This window comes from Ochlerotatus camptorhynchus, unplaced genomic scaffold (assembly GCF_037179485.1).
Source record: "Ochlerotatus camptorhynchus isolate MF236.1 unplaced genomic scaffold, CSIRO-AGI_Acam_v1.1 ptg000006l, whole genome shotgun sequence".
Lineage (NCBI taxonomy): Eukaryota > Metazoa > Arthropoda > Insecta > Diptera > Culicidae > Ochlerotatus > Ochlerotatus camptorhynchus.
The window spans coordinates 231,616-255,296 of NW_027040498.1; the positions used below are offsets into that span (position 1 = coordinate 231,616).

Genomic DNA, 23,681 nt, shown 5'->3' on the forward strand with positions numbered 1-23,681 from the left:
CTCGAAATTCAGTCAATAATTCTCGGAAAGGATGATCTAGGGCGACCACGGTTATGGTGTGAACAGTTGTGTCTATTATACCCCCAATAGAGGATAATTTAGTAAGTCCGTCAATCAACCGTCGGTGTTTAAGATCGACGAGGATTCCGTACGACGCCAGAAAATCTGCTCCAATAATCGCAACACCTACATCACCAATCAAGAAGCGCCAATTGAATCTCCGACGTAGACCAAGATCGACCGTGAGAAATCGTTTGTCGTAAACTTTAATTCTGGAACCGTTTGCAGCATGGAGGTCGAAAGGTGCTGTTCCATTCGAACGCTCACGAATTGAAGCTGGGAGAATCGAAACATCCGAACCGGTGTCGATAAGAAACTTTGTGTTGCTGGTACGATCGAATATCAAAATACGGCGACTTTCCGGAGCTCCGTCCACCCCCGCCGATTCGGGTGAACGGGAGTTTAGTTTTTTTGGTTACTAAACTGGCACGGGTCTCGACACTTGAGAGCGCGACCACCGAATTTGCGATGAAACCAGCATATTTCGAAATCGCTTGCATTTCGACTCGAACGTGATGTCGAACGGCTACGAGATGAGCGGTTTGCCTTGATGTGCCTAATTTCGGTAGTGAGAGCCGCGATTTGGCCTCGCAATTCTTCCATATCGTTGTTTCCAGTGGGCATCGACGCAGCTGCGACGTGGGACAACGAAGATTCTAACATTTTGTCGGCCATTTCCGCCAATTTACCGATAGTTCCGTCACTGATGGTGAGAATGGCTTTAACGTTTGGGGGCATTCTCTGAAGAAACAACATTTTCAAGAGCTCATCGGTTACGTTTAATCCTGCTGCCAGCTCTTGCATTTTTGCGAGCATATGTGTTGGCCGCATATCACCCAAATCGCAGGAACTCAGCAAACGTTCCAACCTTCCTTCTGCAGACACTTGAAAACGCGAGATCAAACGATTCTTCACCGTACTGTACTTATTTTCCACCGGCGGATTCGACACTAAGTCCGTTACGTGGAAAATGACCGATTGGTCGATTTTGGCCACAATGTGATAAAATTTCGTATCGTCTCTAAGAACATTCGCGAGGGCAAACTGAGCCTTTGCCTGTGCAAACCACATGACAGGATCGTTCTTCCAAAAGTCCGGAAGTTTTACGGCGACGCCAGCGTTTTCGTTCGGGTTTGCCATTTTCGTTGAAGAAATGTATGGAAACGTTATCCAGTCGGTTCTTCTCCGTCGGGGTCACCAATGTGGGGCGCGAACGCGGACCGCGAATAAATAAAACGAATAAAACTTGTTGTTTTTAATCGACAATCTCAAGGAGCTCTTTATTGTCTCACGTGTTTTTCAACTCTGACACTTCCTCTTTTTCTCTGTTCGCTCACGAGGGGTGCGCTGATTGAAAGCAATACCAAGCACCACATATTCAATTTGTTGATTCGTTCAATGTTTTCCGATGCTGTGACAAACGACGCGTTTCCTGATCCTGTTCCCGCAATCGCTCTTGCTTGTAGTTTAAGCGAGGGCAAACTGAGCCTTTGCCTGTGCAAACCACATGACAGGATCGTTCTTCCAAAAGTCCGGAAGTTTTACGGCGACGCCAGCGTTTTCGTTCGGGTTTGCCATTTTCGTTGAAGAAATGTATGGAAACGTTATCCAGTCGGTTCTTCTCCGTCGGGGTCACCAATGTGGGGCGCGAACGCGGACCGCGAATAAATAAAACGAATAAAACTTGTTGTTTTTAATCGACAATCTCAAGGAGCTCTTTATTGTCTCACGTGTTTTTCAACTCTGACACTTCCTCTTTTTCTCTGTTCGCTCACGAGGGGTGCGCTGATTGAAAGCAATACCAAGCACCACATATTCAATTTGTTGATTCGTTCAATGTTTTCCGATGCTGTGACAAACGACGCGTTTCCTGATCCTGTTCCCGCAATCGCTCTTGCTTGTAGTTTAATTGATTCGAATGAGTTCACCATCCGTGTGAGTTGGGCCAATGTTAGTTTCTCTTCTTGCAGTAGCTTCTCTCTAAGCTCCGTTGGCGCGTAATAGATTACCTTATCTATAATTCTTAAATCTCGACTCTCTGCACTCGTTTTTCCAAAATCGCATCGTTTCGCCTGTTCCGAACATCGCATAACAAATTTTGACAACGTTTCGCTTGTTCCATCCTGAACAGTTGCTGGTGATAATTTGCAGAATTCATTCCTTTCGAAATGATCATGCTGCTTCGGTGAAAAGTGTTGATCGAGTTTGTCAATTGCTGTTTTATACGGATTGATTCTTTGCTCCTTATCTTCTACGACATCTGCTCCATCAATAGAATGGAATAAATCTTGCAATTCTAAACCTCCCTTCGCCAGGAGTATGTTCTTGAGCTTTGTGGCGTTTTTCTCTTCACTTGCTGCTATGATGACTTCGAAGTTCCTTTTCCATCTCATCCATTCCCTCCGAGTTAGTGTCTCAGGAAGATGATTGAACTTGAATGGGTTTATATTCCATCCTTCCATTTTGGTAACTTTTCGCCCTGAAAAAAAATATATGTATCATAGCGATGGTTACCAAGGTAACGCATCAAATTTTTTTTTTCCCTGCTCTTGGCAGCGTATTTTTTTCCCGTTTTCCTGCTCTTGGCAACGGAGTGTCCTGTCTTTAGCAGTGGATCTTTTTTTTTTACACAGGCTTTTACGCCTTTCCTTGCTCTTAGCAACAGAGTGTCCTGCTTTAAGCAGTGGATCTTATGGCCATGTTCAGAAAAACCTTTTTCTCTCCTTGTTAATTTGGTTTCTTACCAGTGTTCCGATGATTTTCCAATTAATCCTCGTCGTTTTTTTTAAAGCTTTATTAAAGAGATTTTTAGCCTTAGGCTAGTTCATCTCTAACCTCGTCGCCAGGTGTGGTACCTTGGTATATTCGGATTCCAATTCCTGCACACAGTAAAAGTACTTGTTATCTGTTCGGTAGCACAGTATATTCTGAATTTATTAATTGTCATGTTATCAAGGCCTGCTTGGATATTATTTTGCACAGGATACAAAGAGAAAGACGAAGAGAATCTGTCGATGTTACTTAGGATTTAATGCAATGTTCAGCTTGAAATTTTAAAATAAATAAATACCTGATACACAACTTTGAGTCAAAAATTGAGCAAGCAAAACGATTTTTCTTCAATTTTGAAGCTTTTTCAGGTGACGCTTTTAAGCAGTGAGTGTTCCACCTTTTCCGACGATGTGCCTAATGCAAATTAGCATTTTTACCATAACCGTCACGGCCTAGTCCTCTTTAGTCACCAGTCTAACCCTTTCCAACCTTTCCTACAGGTTCACAAAAAGATCTACGTTCCGCTGTCCGGTCTGTTCCAGCGAGGTCGCCTCTACAAAGCCCAATCATGCGGGTCGATCGTGCGGGATAAGATCAATGTGAATCCGAACGGCAGCGGTGGGGCACGTGGCGGCGGAGCCAACTCCAACGCACGCCATTCGACCATCTTCAACGAGAAGAATCGCTTCATCAAAAATTGTCTGAGCGGTTCCCGGTTGCTCGGCAGCGATGGGGACATCAACCACAATGGCAACAGTTTTATCGCCCTACCGTCCGGTGCCAACACGGCCATGTCCAACGGGAGTATGTCGCCGGCGGAGCTGGTTGTGGCCACCGGTGGTGCTACCAGCCCAGTCTGCGGACTGGCAACTGGCGGAGCCGGACCCACTGCTTCAGTGCCAATCAAAACCGCGTAGTAAATGTAGTACGGAGTCGAATATCTCATATTAAGTACCTTGGCTGTTGATTAGGGAAATTAGCACGAGTTCTGCGCACCGGTTCACTCGCTCATCGTCATCGTTTTATCATCATCCACTAGCGCTTCCATTTTCATCTGGTTTTAGTTCTAGATCTAGGCCTGAATGTTCCTTAAGTGTAGTTTGACTGATGATCGTTCGTCCAACATTCGACATCATATCGAATCATCTTGTACAACACCTACACTCATTTCTAGCAATGATTCCGTGAATATCAATATAGCACGCACGGATATGGTTAGTGCAAAATCGAGCAATTTCACACATTGTAAGAAATGCCGGACAATTGTGTAGCTTACACACAAACAGTACACGGAAGATACAGCTAAAAGCGCCAAAGAGAGATCTCGAAAAGTATCGAATATCAGTTCGTGGGCAGAGGCAAACGGCTCGGTTTCCAATATGGACCCATTCATTGTTCCGTTTCATTTAGATATTATTCTTTCCCTTTGAAAACAATACGACTGCACCGCACCAACCCCACCAACATGGAAGAACAAATGAAAGAATCGATCGATTTGGAATCTATGTGCAATAATTACAATGAGCTTAGGTTTTCCGTTGATTCAACAAACAAATAAAGGTAAAGCTACCTGCAGCTTTTCTTAACTACATAAACGGTTGATTTTCTGAATAGCAATTCTGTCCATATTTTGTATATGTTTTTCATAAGGAAACTTTAACTACTGTAAGTAATTCTGTGTACTACACAAGTAAATAGGATACGAAAGAAAGATATGTATTTAAATTTGTAAACTACTGTTTTGCGCTAGACTAATAGTTTCATAAATACACACACAAACACACAAGAACAAACATAAATATATACTTTGTATGTGCTGTGCACAGGAACTTGACGCGATGGAATGATAGAAAAAAAAGTTGGAAGATCAATGTAAACCTGGAAGCAGATAAAGTAATTTCTTAAATTACAAAAAAAAAATACAACATGTTTAATTTAGGTACCCTTTCTTCCTTGCCCCACGGAAGGCACCAGTAAAAAGTAATGGAAAAAAGTTGCCAATTTGTACATTACCATCATTTGTCGACATTTAGAACACATAGAGAAAAAAAAACACGAATCACTTAAATCAAACGTGTTGACATTTTAGGTAGATGCAAGCTTTTTAATACGACGGTAAAGAGTCACAAACAAGCAAAACAGACAAAAAAAAGTTACTAACAATGGGTGCAAAACTGTACGAACTAACTTTTATCTTAACCGTAGAAGAAAATAAAGCACATTCACACTCACAGTTCACACACCTGTACGGCTGACATTTCATTGGGGGAGGCGAACCAGCCAGACAATGGTAGCAAGTTTCGATATAGTAGGTAATTCATAGAGTCACATTTTTCACAATTCACAGACACAGCACCATCAAAGCATACAATTAAGTCATACCGGAAACAGGTTGCAACAGAAACTGCATTCTCAGTGTTTTAGTTTTATGGGTTAACGGAAGCCAACTAATCGAGAAGACTCATCAAGAAGCAACTCTCGCGTTTTCCTCACAATCGCGTCATCTACCGCTCAAAGCTAAATGCTGCGAACAACTTTGATAGCAACTCAGACAACCAGAATGTATGCTAATCGCTGGCGCAGCAAGGGGGTCCCCTTGCTAAAATACATTTGTATTTTTATACAACAATCAACTTTTACACTTTTTCCATATGCACAGAATGGGAATTGATTTTAGCGTTTTTTTGCTATGGACCACTTTTCGGTCAATCCTATTGTATGAAAAGTATCGATGACTTATGATTATGTTCAAGATCCCCGATTAAAATGTTGTGTAGAAGTATAGAAATGCAGGGAAAATTTTCTTTTTAAATTGTCAAATATTTAGTATTTAATTCATTACAACAAGGGGGTGGTTTTAGCCGAATTATGAGTAACACTAAATTCCCTCAAGAGCAGTTCCACGCCAAATGACGAATCGGAAAAACTCGACCTCCTCCGATTTGCATGAAACTTTGCATAATTGTGTGTTACGGGCAATAATTCACATTTTTACAATAAATTCGGCCATTTTGTTTTCAAAATTGCGTCGTTGCCATATTTCAATAAATTATAGCACGAAAACGTCACTTCTGGTCGAAATGACGTCTGAGATAAAGTTGTTGAGAAAATAAAGTCAAAATGGTTGACTGATTGACCATAACAAAGTGCCAAGTTTCAGGCAAATCGGAGAAGGTCGCATCAGATCTAGCGTAGAACTGCATACGACTTCTAGTTGTTTGGGAAAGTTCTCAACCTTACTCTTTTCTAAGCTTTTGCGAATGTGCTCCATTTCTATGGGTTGCCCAAGTTGCAGTGACTTGATCACCACTGTTCTTTCGATTTGTAGTAACGAGGTCGTCTCGAACAACTGTGGTTTGGATTTTTGGGAAATTTTTTAAAGTTAGTATTGTATTTTGCATTTCTAGCTGGATTCCTTAAAAGTGCGAAATTGCTAGTAATGGTCAGATCTTAGCGTACATTAGCGGAGCGGAGCGAAATTTGCGTTGGCATGAGAGAAAGAGAACTAGTACTTTTCTTTCCCGCGCGTGAAATATCGCTCAGGACGGAATTCACCTTAAAAGTGCGCATTTACGTTGTATCGTCTTGGTGCCTTCTGCGTACTTATTCCTTAGGGAGCATCCATTAAGTACGTCCATTATCGATTAAGGGAGAGCCGGGTTAACAAATGTGTGATAAGCAATGCATTAGGTATAGGACAAACGTGACAAAAGGGGGGTTGATTTTCCCTTAATTTCGCGTGACGTACTAAATGCATGCTCCCTTATGGAAGGAAAAAATGCGCCTAACGTAAACGTGCTATTTTATAAGCGTTTTTGCACTTTTCGTCACACTTATAACATAGAGGTAACTCTAAGACTAGAAGGTCCCGAAATAACGTGCTCAACTTTTTGGCTCAGCTCTGGTACTCTCTTCGGTCCCAAGCTAATCGATTCACCCCTCGAAACATAGGAAAAACCAATAACCCCTCATTTTATCTGTCAAACTTTCATAGCGAATCAAAACAAACATTGCGTAGTACTAGAATTTCGACAAGAATAGGGTACGTTAATCGTTTGCTTGGGACCAATAGGCTACTAAAGTGGTGAGCCAATTTAAAATTGTTAGTTTCGTATTGATTGTTGCTTATAATGTACGCAATGCGCTATATGCACGGCCAATGAGATAAATTCAAATTTGAGTTCAGTCATCGCATTACAAAAAGTGCAGGAACTCAGAGATGAGTAAATTTGCCTCATGTTTTTCCAAGCTTATCCATGAAAAAATTCTCAAATATAAGAAAAGTAAATATTGGATTCTCTCAGTTTGGTACTACTCCTAGGCTGAGTAAAATTTTCATCCATTTCCTCATTTTCCGGCTGATTTTTGAGGTTTTCCACAGGAAAACATGACACACTGATCTCAAATTTGGGTTGATCTTATTAGCCGTGTTAAAACGGAAAGAAGTTTGTCAAAAAATCAAAAGTTGCTTTTCAAAAAATCCTCGAAAAAATCATACATTGCCCATTATGGTGGATCAACTTTACAACTGTTTTTTAGAACCGTACTCGAAGTCTCCAACAACTGAGCGAAATTTGAACGAATTTGGTTATGATCTGAATTTGCAGGAGAATTTTAAATGTTGTATGGGGAAATGAATGGGAAATAGAATGAAACTATCTATTTGCTTACTTAAAAATAAAATAAAATAGCTCAATTTAACAATTATTTACCCATATTATCGTTTTCGTTCGAACCGTATTTTCCATACAAAATACCTCCATCCTTTTTCTTGTCTATTTTGGTATATTTTGAACATCCGAGATGCGCAAAATAAATCAAAACGGCCAGGCCTACTGTGCAGCATTTAAGGGGCAAGATGATTCAGAAACATCGGGCCTGTTAAAATCAAAGATTGAAACATGATGCTTCAGAATCCAATAAATGGATGAAACGTGGACAACTCGTACCCTACGTTCCGCTGTATTGTTATTTATAAATGATTGGTCGTTGGGAGCATCTAATCTAAAAAAGTTAAGTGATGCTCAATTTTCCTCTAGTGGTTGGGACATGAGCACTAACTCTTGTCCTAGCCCATATGGCTTATGGTTATAGCGCCATTACTCGCTTTCTGAAAAGAGAAAAATGGAATAAAAGCCCGTAGGAGAAAGGAAATGAAGGAAGGAACCCTAGTTCTATCTTCCCTTGTGAAAAAGCGGGTCCCTAATCAATCTACAGGAAAAGTTCGCTTAGGCTCTGAACCATTTGACGAATTATTTTAACTTTTGGTTAAAATTTGACAGATGGAAAGTTATCGATTAACCCTGCTATCCGAGCGTGGTTACTTCTGACAGACAAGAAGTTAAATTTTGACAACTGTGGCTCGAAAACCGGTCGATCAACAGCACGGGGATTTTCGAACATAAGAAATAACTTTCGAAATGTCACTTTTAACCACGACTTAAATTTAACTCGGCAAATGGTTCACAGCCTTAGACTCACAACGAAACGAACTGAAGTGACCAGTTGTCACTCACGGTGAAGTGATTGCCATGTAAATCAAATGGGAATCACTTCACCGTGAAGTGACATCAGTAGCAAGGGCCAATGACTCGCGAACTTTTCCTTTTGTGTGCTTCATAAAACCTCGCAAAATTTTCCAAAGCTGAACACGAACAGGTGAGAACTAGATATAATAACATATAAATGAAAATAAAAGGAAGATCTCAGCCAGCTTCATAATTTTGTACTGCGACTGTTCTGCTGCACTACTGTTGAACCAAAGGCACTTCCAAGACTTTTCCGGGTTATTTCCAAACTAGTTCAAAAGTTCTACAGGCAAATCATGAGCACATGTACTTTCAAGTACAAAACATTAAGGCTGTGAACCATTTGCCGGGTTAAATTTAACTCGTGGTTAAAAGTGACATTTTGAAAGTTATTTTCTATGTTCGAAAATTCCCGTGCTGTCGATCGACCGATTTTCGACTCACGGTTGTCAAAAGTTAACTTCTTGTCTGTCAGAAATAACCATGCTCGGATAGCAGGGTTAATCGATAACTTTCCATCTGTCAAATTTTAACCAAAAGTTAAAATAATCCACCAAATGGTTCAGAGCCTAAACGTCTAAAACCAGAAAAAAGGGCTAGGGCGACTCTCTTGTCGAATGAATCAATTGGCAAATCTATGTTGGAACTTGGCCATACCCACTCGTTCCCATACTTTGACAATAGCGCGCTTGACATTTGATTTCTCATCAAAATACAACACGAAAGCGGCTATTCGAAATGATGTCTAAGGCTGTGAACCATTTGCCGAGTTAAATTTAACTCGTGGTTAAAACTGACATTTCGAAAGTTATTTTCTATGTTCGAAAATCCCTGTGCTGTCGATCGACCGGTTTTCGAGAAGAACTTAGCCAAGGTTGTCAAAATTTAACTTCTTGTCTGTCAGAAGTAACCACGCTCGGATAGTAGGGTTAATCGATAACTTTCCATCTGTCAAATTTGAACCAAAAGTTAAAATAATCCACCAAATGGTTCAGAGCCTAAGACAAAGTTGTAGAAACCGAAATAGGTGAATATATAAACAGGAACGAACTCACCAAATGAACGATGGTTTGCCCGTGAAGCAAACACTTGGAAGACTGTTGCATCTCCTAATTCTAGCTCAACACATCGAACCATTCCATCGGATCTCCAAAGAAACTCTTAAGCTGGGTTTAGATTAGGCAAGTCAAATGATCAACTCAGTTGAATTCAATTGGCTTGAAAAGTTGAGTCTGGTTCAACTTTTTTCAATTCAAGTGAGTTGATCAAGTCAGTTGAATGGCATGGTTTACACGTTCAATTCACGTTCAGGTCAGTTGAATTCAACTGAGTTGATCATTTGACTTGCCTAATCTAAACCCAGCTTTACACAATCCGCCTCCAATCAGAATCATCGGGCTAGCTTGCCAATCACCTGAGCTCTGACGACAAGGATGCTGATAAAAAAAAAAACTTTCAATTGCATTTCACCCGATCACTTGTACTTTCTTTGCACTAAAGTTCTTTTCTAGAACTATGTTATCGAGTGGCACATTGTTTCGGGCTGAAACGCGATGAAAAAATCAATCACAGAAAAAAACGAAGCCTAACATTTGACACTCGGATAGCTTTCACGTCCTTACAGAAGCAGAGCACACTTCGATCGCCTTTTGTATGGAAAATACGGTTCGAACGAAAACAAGAATATGGGCGATTAACTTTTGACGTAGGACTACGTCTTTGATTTCTATATGGGGGTACACTTTGTGAAAACCGAAAATGGAACATGTAACAAATTAAGAAAGATTTTGAACGTTAATAACTCAGCTGCCCCTGGTCCAATTTCAATAATTTTATCACCAATCGATCAGAAATATGGCTACGCATCGATAACATTGCTTTCGAATGTTGATTTTCAACAAGAAACTATTGAAAAACTTGTAAATGTCCTGCATTGTCCAAAAGCGTCGAATTAACTAACGAATCCACCAATTACCTACATGCATATGCTGCTTTCCCAGCACAGTCGTCAGAGAGTAGTAAGTAGACGAAACAAGTCGAAGTGGCATTCGCCTCCGATCCTCGGGCGCGTGCGAATAGGGAGGATGGAATTGCGTAATGTTTTCCAGGATTTTCCAGGGAAAAATTCCCGAATTTGAGAAGAGTAAAGATTGGATTCACTCAGTCTATTGGTACTACTCCGAGACTGAATAAAATTTTCGTCAATTTCCTCATTTTCTGGCAGATTTTTTAGGTCTTCCACAGGAAACCATGAGACAAATTTACACATCGCTGAGTTCCTGCACTTTTGGCGATTATGAGTGAACTAAACTCAAATTTGGGTCGTTCTCATTCGCCGTGTACGCAAAAGGAAAAGAGCCTGTGTCGCTACTTGATAGCAAACTACTCATAATGGGAGGAGTCTTTGTAGCTTTTATACCACTTGGTTGCACATCATTCTGCTTTAACCTGAAAAGATATAAAAGAGTGCTGCTGTATGGAATTAGCTCATTTTCGCTTTGGACGGCGTGGTGAACAGCAATAGCAGCAGTAGGAAGGTGGTGGCTAGTCCACTCCTTCAAACCTAACAAGCAACAATTGACTGTGACTGGTTGTGGCAAAGGAGGAAAAGGTCTGGTAAAGGAGGCGCCAAGCGTCATCGCAAAGTTCTTCACCATCGGTCGTCTGGCTCGCCGTGGTGGTGTCAAACGTATCTCCGGTCTGATCTACGAGGTGTGCTGAAGGTGTTCCTGGAAAATGAGGTCCGTGATGCTATCACCTACACTAAACACGCCAAGCGTAAGTGGCCATGGATGTCCTCTTTAATACAACGGCCCATTGCAGGGCCATCAAGTTTACATCAGTAAAGAGTTGGAATAGAATTTATCTGTGCTTGTTTGTCCATATTCAGAACCACAAGCCCCCAACGACCACACAAAATGCTCTCCAGAGTTGTAATCTTGTAACCAAACTTGGAAACAGGGGTGCAAGTGATTTTGATTGATGCTCTTAATCAACTTTCTCTTTGAAAAAAAAAATACTACAAATTTGGTACGCCTACAATTCAAAAACGGAAAGAGTTGAGGTAATAGATAATTGATCAATTAAAAGAACTAAATGCTCTTCACATTTATTCCGTTCACTAGCGGTCCTACGTCAAGCTTCCGTTCGTGCCCCTAGGCACAGACCCTTCTACTTTTTTATTTTAGACTAAGCGCTCCGCACGTACCTACAAGCTCATATATACGCCTGTAGGTATGCGCGGAGCTCTAGGGCACTAGGTTTAAACTAAAATAATAATATCTTTTTGCATAAAATCGAATCGATTTGCAGTCTTCGACAAAGTTGTTCAGCATATTATTCCCATTCAAAGTGATTTTATGTTACTTCATACGCGAAGTTTGCGATTTTCAGGGTTGCAAATGCTATCTAATATGAAGCTTTAGTGAGATAATTTATTAGTTAGAGAATGGTCTTAGAAGAGTGTAGGTAGAATGGAGAGTACGGCAGTATGAAAATTCTAACACCAGTGTCAGGTAGGGGAAATCTCACCTATCTTATGGCAGTGCCCGAAAAAAATTATAATAAAACAACGAAACTACAATGATTTTTACTGTTGAATTTCGAGTGCAATAAAATTTATTGTTAAATTGTTGCTCATGCTTATGGACTTCATAAGTGTCTTATGATATCAAAATTGTCCAGGTTCATAAGTTATGTCGTATGGACTTCTTAAGATTGTTTTGCCTCAGTGCAGGCTATCTGAGATCCCAAGTTGCTTACATAACTAGACCTGCTCTGTGCAGCGAGTGAGGTGAGATGACTTTCTGTCACTGGTGAAGCGATCATAAGGTCTGTATACACAATAATCAAAACTTAAGTAAAACACAAATTTCGCATTATATTTCAATTGTAGTTTTTCTTCTTCTTATTATTATAGTCACTTTAACGCTCTTGGGTCATTCGTGACTTCTCCGGGAGTGAGATTTGAACTCGTGACTTTGACGTGAGAGGTATGGATGCAAACCCCTACGCCGGGGTTGCCCCTTTTCAATTGTAGTTGTTTATTTCAGATTTTTGGGATATGATTAAAAAATTCACGAAGTCAAAACATAGTTACTCGGTATTTGCATGAGATTTTCGAACTTTGCGCTTAACTCCCTCCATCAGGGTTTGTACAGACTCCTCAGATACCGTGGTGGCCGTTTTGTTCAAATTTTTTGGAAGTGTTTGATATCTTTAATTGGGTTGTTTAACTTCGAAGAATATACCGATTTTTATACATCATCTGATAGAACTTCGTTTTCTGAGCACAACGATATTTTTATCGATCCCGTAGACATTCATCTCGATTTTTAAATCAACATTTAAATTTTTGATCGTTGACACTAAATCTATTCGCTGACAGCTCGCTTCCATGCAAAGTCCCACCAAGGGGCGCTAAGATAGTGATTTTTACTAATTTAAAATAGTTCCAGTGTACCAACATTGATGAAATTTTGGATTTCGGTTCCAGTTTTAATGCAGATAACGAATATGTATTTACCTCCATACCCCTAAACAACCCAATTCCTGAGTTGAAGATGCTAATTTCGAATAACAGACTAAAGTGGTAATTTTTATACGATAGATGAGGAGATGAAAGTATAGAGTTGATAGTTCCGTTAGAGTACGGCAGTGTGAAATTGTATAGTAGGTATATAGAGAGTAGAAAGCGAGCAAGGACAACTTTTAGGAAGGTACAAATCGGGTTGATCATCTCTCTTTACTAAACTCCTCCGTTGGAGAGGTATCCATCACAGTTTTAGCAACCGGTGGAAACTAACGATTTTAAATTGGCTCTCTACTTGACTAGCCTATTGGTCCCAAGCAAACGATTAACGTATCCTCTTCTAGTCAAAATTCTAGTACTACACAATGTTTGTTTTGATTCGCTATGAAAGTTTGACAGATAAAATGAGGAGTTAGTGGATTTTCGTATGTTTCGAGGGGTGAACCGATTAACTTGGGACCGAAGATAGTACCAGAGCTGAGCCAAAAAGTTGAGCACGTTATTTCGGGACCTACTAGTCTTAGAGTTACCAACAATCAATACGAAACTAACGATTTTAAATTGGCTCACCACTTTAGTAGCCTATTGGTCCCAAGCAAACGATTAACGTACCCTATTCTAGTTGAAATTCTATTACTACACTATGTTTGTTTTGATTCGCTATAAAAGTTTGACAGATAACATCAGGGGTGTGTGGATTCATGCAGAACATGCAGGGGTGAGTGAAATAGCTTGGGACTGCTTGGGACTGTTGTTCTGGTACTGAGTGAGCCAAAAATAATAATGATTTTCTTCGGGACCCAGTGGTCTTAGAGTTACCTCTATGGAGTTACCTCTATGGTTTTAGCATAATGGCATGGCCATAACAAAGGGTTTTCTTTGTGGCTTTTGATGAAGGGAAGCAATTGCTTTGATTTTCTTGTAGGGACTCCATCGCCATGACATAGAGGTAACTCTAAGACTAGTAGGTCCCGCAGAAACGTGCTCAACTTTTTGGCACAGCTCTGGTACTCTCTTCGGTCCCAAGCTAATCGATTCACCCCTCGAAACATAGGAAAAACCAATAACCCCTCATTTTATCTGTCAAACTTTCATAGCGAATCAAAACAAACATTGCGTAGTACTAGAATTTCGACTAGAATAGGGTACGTTAATCGTTTGCTTGGGACCAATAGGCTACTAAAGTGGTGAGCCAATTTAAAATCGTTAGTTTCGTATTGATTGTTGGCCATGAGCCCCTGGATTTGTTTTTGTTGCGATTAAGGGGGGTTACAAAAGCATTTTCGAGGGAAACTGGGACTACCCATTGAATAAGTAAAAAATTTACCCATTTATGCGTATTTTATACGCACAAATGAATACTTACTACTCATTTTTGTATTTGTAATTACTCATAAATGGGTACAATTTTACTTATTTACCTTGCAGTAATTATTGAGTATTTTGCGGTTAACATGAACAGCCAGCAGATTTCGTTTCCCCTTGATTCGTATAATTGTTTGTGGTCGACCTATCTCCACTTCACGAATTTCTGGTGACATCGACGATGGAACTCAGCATTTGAGATTCAGTTATGCGGCCACCATATGCCACGAATTTTACCGTGCGAGGTGTCTCCCCATTTGATTTGCCCGGAGACTTACAGTGATTATTGTACCTTCACTCGCCAATCATCCAAACCTGGCGGCTTGAAGCTATTTAAAAGGAAACGATTTGTTAAATCATGTGGTCCATACCTAGCACTTTACCAGCGAAACTAATATCATGGGGGCTATTGCGAGAGTCGAAGTGACTTTTGTCGCTAGTGAAGTGAGAAAAGTCACTTCGTGGTGACGTGACTCTCTGTGCAAATCAAAGGGAGAGTCACTAAACTAGTGACAACATTCACTTCGACTCTCGGAATAACCCCAAGTTTGAAGAGTAGTGGCACTTACTTATGATGTATGCACAACAGGAGGTTTCTATATTGGTAAAATACAATTGTATACATGGGGGGTTATTCCGAGAGTCGAAGAGACTTTTGTCACTAGTGCATTGAGAAAACTCTCCATTTGATTTGCACAGAGAGTCACGTCACCACGACTCTCGGAATAATCCCCACTACTTAGCCGCATCGTGCGTAGATCACCTTTCGTGGTACGTTACAGGATGTAAGATCTACCACCGAATCCTAGTCCTGTCTGCTTCAAACTAGGGGAACAGGATTTTTCAGTAATCAAATCTTAGTCCTTGTTACTTTTTATGCCTTGTTGATGGTGACAATACTCAGCTTTGTCCATCGAGGATGAACTTGAAACAAGGAAAAAATGAGTTAGTCTTCATCTATGTGATTCTTAATCTTCTATTCATTGTTCCCTAGTTTGAAGTGGTTAAGACTAGGGTTCTGATGCATGGTCATTATCGGTGTCATTCCATTTTTTTTTTTTTTTTTTTTATTTTTTTTTTTTTTTTTTTTAACTCTTTATTTGTTCCAAATTCAAAATAAATTACATTTCATTTTTAACCTAGGTGCTCCAGTTACTACAGCAACTTACCAGCCTTAATTGTTATGATATATATCTAAGTGTTTTTACATTGTTCCTGTCTTGGCAATTCAGTATTTTAAACAGGTTTTTTAAACCTGTATGTCAGTATAACAATTGATAGCTTAAAACTAAATAACTAAAACTAAATCTTATCTAAGTATAAAGGGAATTAATCGTTGCAATTGAGGATTGTAACGATTTTTGCCGGAAATTATTAATTATTTTGTTGGACATTTGTGCTAAAGTCTCAACATTCGAAATTCTATGTACTTCGGTAGTACTGTACCAGGGAGGCAACTTCAAAATCATCTTCAGAATTTTGTTCTGAATCCTTTGAAGTGCTTTTTTCCTGGTAGTGCAACAACTAGACCATATTGGCACAGCGTAAAGCATGGCCGGTCTAAAAACTTGTTTAAATATTAGAAGTTTATTCGTCAGGCAAAGTTTGGATTTCCTGTTTATAAGAGGATACAAACATTTTATATATTTGTTACATTTGGCTTGAATGCCCTCAATGTGATCTTTAAAAGTTAAATTTTGGTCAAGTATTAATCCAAGATATTTCACTTGGTTTGACCAGGAAATTGGAACTCCGTTCATAGTGACTATGTGACTACTACTAGGTTTCAAAAAGGAAGCCCTAGGCTTATGTGGAAATATTATAAGTTGAGTTTTGGAAGCGTTGGGAGAAATCTTCCATTTTTGTAAATAAGAAGAGAAAATATCTAAACTTTTCTGAAGTCTGCTGCAAATAACACGAAGACTTCTTCCTTTAGCGGAAATGCCTGTGTCATCAGCGAACAAAGATTTGTGGCAACCCTGAGGCAAATCAGGGAGGTCCGAAGTGAAAATGTTATACAATATAGGCCCAAGAATGCTACCCTGAGGAACTCCTGCTTTAACAGGTAGTCGATTAGATTTGGAATTTTGATAATTTACCTGCAGAGTTCTGTCAGTTAAATAATTTTGAACTAATTTCATAATGTAAAGTGGAAAATTAAACTTTTTCAATTTAGCAATCAAACCTTCATGCCAAACACTGTCGAATGCTTTTTCTATGTCTAGAAGAGCAACTCCAGTTGAGTGGCCTTCAGATTTGTTTGAACGAATTAAATTGGTAACTCTCAAGAGTTGATGAGTAGTTGAATGCCCATGGCGAAATCCAAACTGCTCATCTGCAAAAATTGAGTTCGTATTGATGTGAAGCATCATTCTATTCAAAATTATTTTTTCAAAAAGTTTACTTATTGAAGAAAGCAAACTTATTGGACGGTAGCTAGAAGCTTCAGCTGGATTTTTATCCGGCTTCAAAATTGGAACAACTTTTGCATTTTTCCATTTATCAGGAAAGTATGCCAAATGGAAACATCTGTTAAATAATTTTACCAAGAAAGACAAGGTACTCTCTGGGAGTTTTTTGATGAGGATATAGAAAATTCCATCATCACCTGGAGCTTTCATATTTTGAAACTTTTTAGTTATAGACCTTACTTCGTCCAAATCAGTCCCCCAGGAATCATCAAAAATATTTTCCCGAGAGAAAATATTCAGAAAATCCCCAGCAACCTGATTCTCAATAGGACTAGTAAGACCCAAACTGAAATTATGGGAACTCTCGAATTGCTTAGCAAGTTTCTGAGCTTTTTCCAAATTTGTGATCAAAATTTTACCACCTTCTTTAAGCGCTGGAATTGGCTTTTGAGGTTTTTTCAAAATTTTTGTGAGTTTCCAAAAGGGTTTGGAACTCGGGTCTAATTTAGAAACATTATTTTCAAAAGTTTTGTTCCTCAGGGCAGAGAATCGCTTTTTAATTTGTTTTTGCAAATCCCGCCAGATAACTTTCATGGCAGGATCGCGTGTTCTTTGAAATTGTCTCCTACGGACATTTTTAAGACGGATCAAGAACTGAAGATCGTCGTCTATTATAATTGAATCGAATTTAACCTCGCATTTTGGTACTGAGGCAGCTCTTGCTGCAACTATAGAAGTAGTCAGAGATTCAAGAGCATAATTAATTTCATCTTTGGTTTGCAAAGGAATGTTTGGATCGAAGTTGTATTCCATAAATGTTCGATACTGCTCCCAATCAGCCCTATGGTAATTGAAAGTAAAGCTGTTGGGATTAGAAATTATTTCTTGGGATATTTCAAAAGTTACTGGAAGGTGATCAGAACCGAAGTCAGCATGGGTAACCAATTGGCTACAAAGATGACATGAATCAGTTAAGGCCAAATCAATAGTTGAGGGATTTCTTGCAGAAGAAAAGCATGTTGGGCTGTTTGGATATTGAATAGTGTAATAACCTGCAGAACAATCATCAAACAGAATATTACCATTGGAATTGCTTTGAGCATTATTCCATGAGCGGTGTTTTGCATTAAAATCACCAATAATGAAGAATTTAGACCTATGACGGGTAAGTTTCTGAAGGTCACCCTTGAGAAAATTCTTTTGCTGGCCTACGCATTGGAATGGCAAATAGGCAGCTATAAACGTAAGTTGTCCAAATTTTGTTTCAACAGAAACTCCCAAAGTTTCAAAAACTTTGGTTTCAAATGAAGAAAGTATTTTGTGTTTGATTCGTCTATGAATAATGATGGCAACGCCACCACAGGGTCCATCAAGACGATCATTTCTATAAATTAAATAATTTGAGTCCTTCTTAACCTTATGGCCAGGTTTAAGGAACGTTTCAGTTATAACGGCAATATGCACGTTATGAACTCTTAAAAAATTAAATAGCTCGTCTACATTATCTTTAAGAGATCGAGCATTCCAATTTAAAATGTTTAATGCTTTAAAATCCATTACTGAATTTTAAAGTCATGACAATATTATTAGCAAATTTTACTCCAGTTTGAATAGCATCAAACATGGAGTTAGATTTAAGCATATCAGAAATCATGTCAATTAATGAATTCTGTAAAAATTCCATTTTAGGAGCAGTAATGCTTCCTAAGTCAAAATTGTCAAAATTTCCGTTAGAACGTTGGTTAGTATTTTGATTTCTACCCGCTGCAATAGCAGCATAGGTAGCTCCATTAACTCGCTGAACATTGTTAGCAGCGAGGGGAGTAGGTACAGATGAAACATTTGAAGCAGGGGTGATATTTGTACCTACGGGTATGAATGTAGAATTTGTTCCTCGCTGACCGTTGTTAACAGCAGAGGAATTTGTACCTGGTCGGAAACGTGGAGCGTTTCCTACCTGTCGGTTAGAACGAGATTGTAGGATCGCTTTGCGAGTCTTACATTCCCAAAAATTGGATTTGTGGTTTTCACCACAATTTGAACATTTAAATTTCTTAGGATCTTCCTTCACAGGACAGTCGTCCTTTGCGTGAGAGGAATCACCACAATTCATGCATTTAGCTGGCATGTAGCAATTTTTAGTTCCGTGACCCCATCCCTGGCACTTACGGCACTGGGTGAGGTTTTGGAAATTTCCTCCAGTCTTCCTGAAGTGTTCCCACTTCACTCGGACATGGAGCATAAGGCTAGCTTTTTCTAAGGCCTTAAGGTTGTTTAGTTCACTAGACTTGAAGTGAACTAAATAAAAATCATTAGAAATCCCGTTGCGCGAATCGCCAGGACGGGATTTCATTTTCATTTTGATTACTTGGAGTGGCACAACTCCAAGTAATTTTGCCAGTTCATCTTTGATCTGATCCAGGGATTCACCACTGGGCAGTCCTTTCATGACAACCTTGAACACACGTTCAGTTTTGGTGTCGTAAGTAAAAAATTTGTGCTTCTTCTCAGTAAGATACTTGAGAAGACATTTAAATCCGTCCAAGGTTTCAGCCAATACACGGCATTCACCCCGACGTCCAATTTGTAGTGAAAACTTAACTTTCACGAAATTCAAAAGTTCCATGCGAAGAGCATGGAAATCGGTAGTGGTTATCACAATAGGGGGAATCTTTTCCTTCTTGGCATTAAGCCGGGAAAGTTTACTAGAATTTTTCTTGGATGATGGATCATTCTCATCATCCGTGAGTAAATCAAATTGATTACTCAAATTAATTTCATCAGAAGGGGGGTCAAAAGTTTGCCCCTTTCTTTTGCGTTTAGGCGCCATGGCGGCAGTAAATTTTTATCCAAATCGACTTCCAAGCAGATTACTATAAGAATCTGAAGGATCGAAGAGGAATTTTCCAAATCGATATCCAAGAAGGATTACCTCGGGTAGGGTCCAAACAAGGATCGAAGAGGAATAAGAGGAGTTGAACAAGGTAGAGAATTTTTACAGGTTGAGCACTGAAAAGTGCGATTATGCGATTATCCAAATCGACTTCCAAGCAGATTACTATAAGAATCTGAAGGATCGAAGAGGAATTTTCCAAATCGATATCCAAGAAGGATTACCTCGGGTAGGGTCCAAACAAGGATCGAAGAGGAATAAGAGGAGTTGAACAAGGTAGAAAATTTTTACAGGTTTAGCACTGAAAAGTGCTGTTTAAATTTGTTGTAGCTTTAGGTAGTAGTAACACTTCCTTAAGCAAAAAGCAAATAGATCCGCACGGCAAGAGAGCACGATGCGGACTGGGTGTCATTCCTTAATTCTGTTGCTAACAAGGGGGGGAGGTGGCTGTCAAATACGTACAATCTTCGCCTACCTCGCATAACTGTTTCCAAACGTAAACAAGCCATAAGAAACCTACAGCGTTTGTTTACGTTTGGAACCAGTTTCATACAAGATGATCAGTAGGCTGATTTGACAGCACGTCCCCCCCAGGTTGCTAAGGAATCCAATTTTGATTGACAAAGGGGCACGCATTTGGAGGGTGCTCTAATTCTGCGAGGGTTATAAATAGCGGGACCTTTCAGTTAGAATCGGTTCCTTCCGATAAAGGCAAGAGTGATAACTGTATCAAAACCGAATACTTCATCATTTCTCAATAGTGATGTAGTAATACGAGTAATTGCTCTCCGGAAGGTCAAATGGTTAAATTCAGCATAATTTCTCAACAATCAATACGAAACTAACGATTTTAAATCGGCTAATTACTCGACTAACCCATTGGTCCCAAGTACATCTATAGGCGTACCCCCTTCTCGTACTAGAATTTGTCAAAGTATGTGTTTGTTTTGATTCGCCTCATAAATTCGACAGAGTTTAATGAGGGATTCGTGGATTCTCCAACGTTTCGAGGGGTGCTCCAATCAGCGAAGGTCATTATCGAACTTTAATGTTACTGACTCTGAGAAAGCAGTTCTACTGTTCAATCCAACACCACAAATGGACAACACTCGCGCACCACCTCCACCACCAGATTCACACAATGCATGCATAATTTTACTTTTCACACAACACTCAACACAAATAGCACACGAAAAGGCTCGCTCGATGTGGTGGGTGTGCAGCGCCTGTGCATACACACTTTTGGAACAAATCAAGCAGATATCCAAGAGGAATACCACGGGAGATAGATACCTAACTAATTGTAATTGAAAACATTTAACAAATCAAACTTATACCTATGAAGATGAATTAAACTTAAAAGAAGAAAAAAGCAAGCTGGACTTGTAAAGAGTAATATATTTAAACCAATGGAGGCAAAGCAGAAGATGAAACGATTAGTTCAATGTTTGACTTTATATTTCGCGCATTTTATTTTTTAAGATGAATTTACAACACACACACATTGATATGAATTTGACGTGTAGGAAACTAAGAGAACAAGAACAAGCTAGTGAAATTGTACTACTTTTAAGTGGAAAATAAGGAAGACATAAACTTTACAATACATCCTGAAATGCAATGCAATCCTTCTTCTACGATTCAAGGCAACTATGGAACGATCTTTTAACAAAACTTTTTTGTATCCAAACCTACCAAATGCTACTCAGCTATTACCTAGTGCTTGCAACATCATATTCTTTCCGATTCATCTGAAAGAACACTGAATTTACACGACCGAAACGAATGTCGCTTTGCGTTATGAATGAGAAGCCAGCAACTAACACGAAATCAACCTAACCAATCTAACAGAGTCTCGTACCACTTAGTCTCTCTCTCACTATTCAACTATCTCCTACAATAAAAGATAAAAAAATAAACGATTCTGTCCTACTAAACAACCTACGATAAACAAACACTCTCTCTCTCTCACACACAAAGAGTTTACAACCCACAGCAAAAGTATCCTACGTGAAACAAGGTAAAAACAAAACTTAATCTAAAATAAGAAGAAAACGACATAAATCATAGTTCTAGGCTACGACGATTGATGTTTTAATTGGGTAGTAATTAGGCTAATGAAACAAATACAAGGAAAATACAAAAAACAGAAAATAGAGAAGCCATTTATACCACCTAAAGCCACACTTACACATACCAGTTACACTCTTCGTTCGTAGAGCAAAACTGCAATATGACACGCAAAATGAGCAACACACACTAAAAAAAAACAAAGCAAAGAATTCACAGCAGAAAGCTAAAACAAAAAGGAGACCAGCCAGCGAAATATGCTGGGCCGCGCACCTATCCCCTGTAGCAACACCTTGATGTGATGATAATACACGCAATAGATGAAATCGTGTCTCGGTCGAACATTGTTCACACATACCTGCAAGAAGGAAAAAACAGCTAATTCAAAATAAAAAAGAAATTTAAATTTCGATAAGTTAAACCAACTCGAATCTGTTCGATGTGAAAACAAGAGAATAATTATAAATGATACTGCAGCGGAAGAAGATGAACAATTGAATGGGGGCAAAAAGTCAAAACCCAATCTCAACAAATGAACAACACACGTGGAAAGAGAACAAACAAACACACACACACACACTTCTTCAAGTGAGATAAATTATTACCCTGTTGAAAAATAACTGCACGACGCGGTTTTCAATTATCCGAACCTCCCTGCAAATGGTGCATCTCAATCGGTAGAATTGAACTTACAAAAGGCTCTTCGATCTGCTGAGCGATCCGGCTGGAGAAGTTATCTGCAAACAGTCGCAGTTTAATTGAATGTTGCCTAATTCTTACTTACCTTACCAATCAGGCTAAGGCCTTGCTGTCCTCTGCTGTCCGAAGAAGTCGTCTCCACTCTACTCGATCCATGGCCACAGTTCGCCAGCCTCGTAGTCTGCGAAGGGTCCGCAGGTCACCTTCTACTTGGTCGATCCACCTTGCCCGCTGCGCGCCTCTTCTTCTTGTTCCTGTTGGGTCGCTTTCTAGAACCATTTTCACTGGGTCGTCGTGCGGCGGCCCAGCCCACCGTAGTCGCCCAATTTTTGCAATGTGGACGATGGATAGTTCTCCCAGCAGCTGATGCAATTCGTGGTTCATTCGCCTCCTCCACGTTCCGTCATCCATCTGCACTCCACCGTAGATGGTACGCAACACCTTCCGTTCGAAAACACCAAGGGCGCGTTGGTCCTCCACGAGCATAGTCCAGATCTCGTGGCCGTAGAGGACCACCGGTCTAATCAGCGTCTTGTAGACAGTCAACTTAGTGCGGCGGCGAATTTTATTCGACCGGAGCGTCCTCCGGAGTCCAAAGTAGGCACCATTCCCTGCCATAATGCGTCTTTGAATTTCTCTGCTGGTATAATTTTCGGCGGTCACCAGTGAGCCCAAATACACGAACTCATCGACCACCTCGATTTCGTCACCGTCAATCTGAACTTGGGGTGGGAGGCTAACATTATCTTCCCTAGAACCTCTTCCTTTCATGTATTTTGTCTTTGATGCGTTGATGGCAAGTCCAATCCGTCTAGCTTCAGCCTTCAGTCTGATGTACGTTTCCGCCATCATCTCAAAGTTCCGTGCCATAATGTCAATGTCATCGGCGAAGCCAAGGAGCTGGATGGACTTCCTGAATATCGTGCCACTCGTGTCTATCCCGACTCTTATGATCACACCTTCTAACGCGATGTTGAACAGCAGACACGAAAGTCCATCACCCTGCCGTAACCCCCTTCGAGATTCAAAGGGACTCGAGAGTGTACCCGATACTCGAACTTCCTGCACATTCGGTTGCCGTCAATGGATGGCAATCGATGTCCGTCGGTGATTGGCACTAGATTGCGGAACAGGGACCGACATTAAATAAAGGAAAAAAAAAAGAACGCTTCTTTCTCGTCGTCGGGTCTCCGTTCGTGTGGGCAGTGGACATTGATGATACTGTAGTTGAAGAAACGGCCCTTAATCCTCAACTTGCACATCCTCGCGTTGATCGGCTGCCAACCAATCACGCATTGGCGCATCTTACCCAGCACTACAAAGCCGGTTCCCAGCTCGTTGGTGATGCCACA

The 23,681-nt window shown here is 40.0% G+C and overlaps 1 protein-coding gene and 1 long non-coding RNA gene across 2 annotated transcripts in view; one reads left to right on the forward strand and one right to left on the reverse strand.

The window, feature by feature from the left end:
- Positions 1 to 5,080, forward strand: part of Snrk (SNF related kinase) — a 178,055-nt gene extending 172,975 nt beyond the window's left edge. Inside the window, exon 11 of the mRNA XM_065239457.1 lies at positions 3,333 to 5,080. Within this exon, the coding sequence (XP_065095529.1) occupies positions 3,333 to 3,749 (417 nt within the window). The 3' untranslated portion in view covers positions 3,750 to 5,080. The remainder of the gene's footprint in view (positions 1 to 3,332) is intronic.
- Positions 1 to 5,193, reverse strand: part of LOC135717403 (uncharacterized) — a 232,766-nt gene extending 227,573 nt beyond the window's left edge. The window contains exon 1 of the long non-coding RNA XR_010520314.1: positions 5,178 to 5,193. This is a non-coding gene — a long non-coding RNA (uncharacterized LOC135717403). The remainder of the gene's footprint in view (positions 1 to 5,177) is intronic.
- Between the last annotated feature and the right edge of the window lie 18,488 nt (positions 5,194 to 23,681).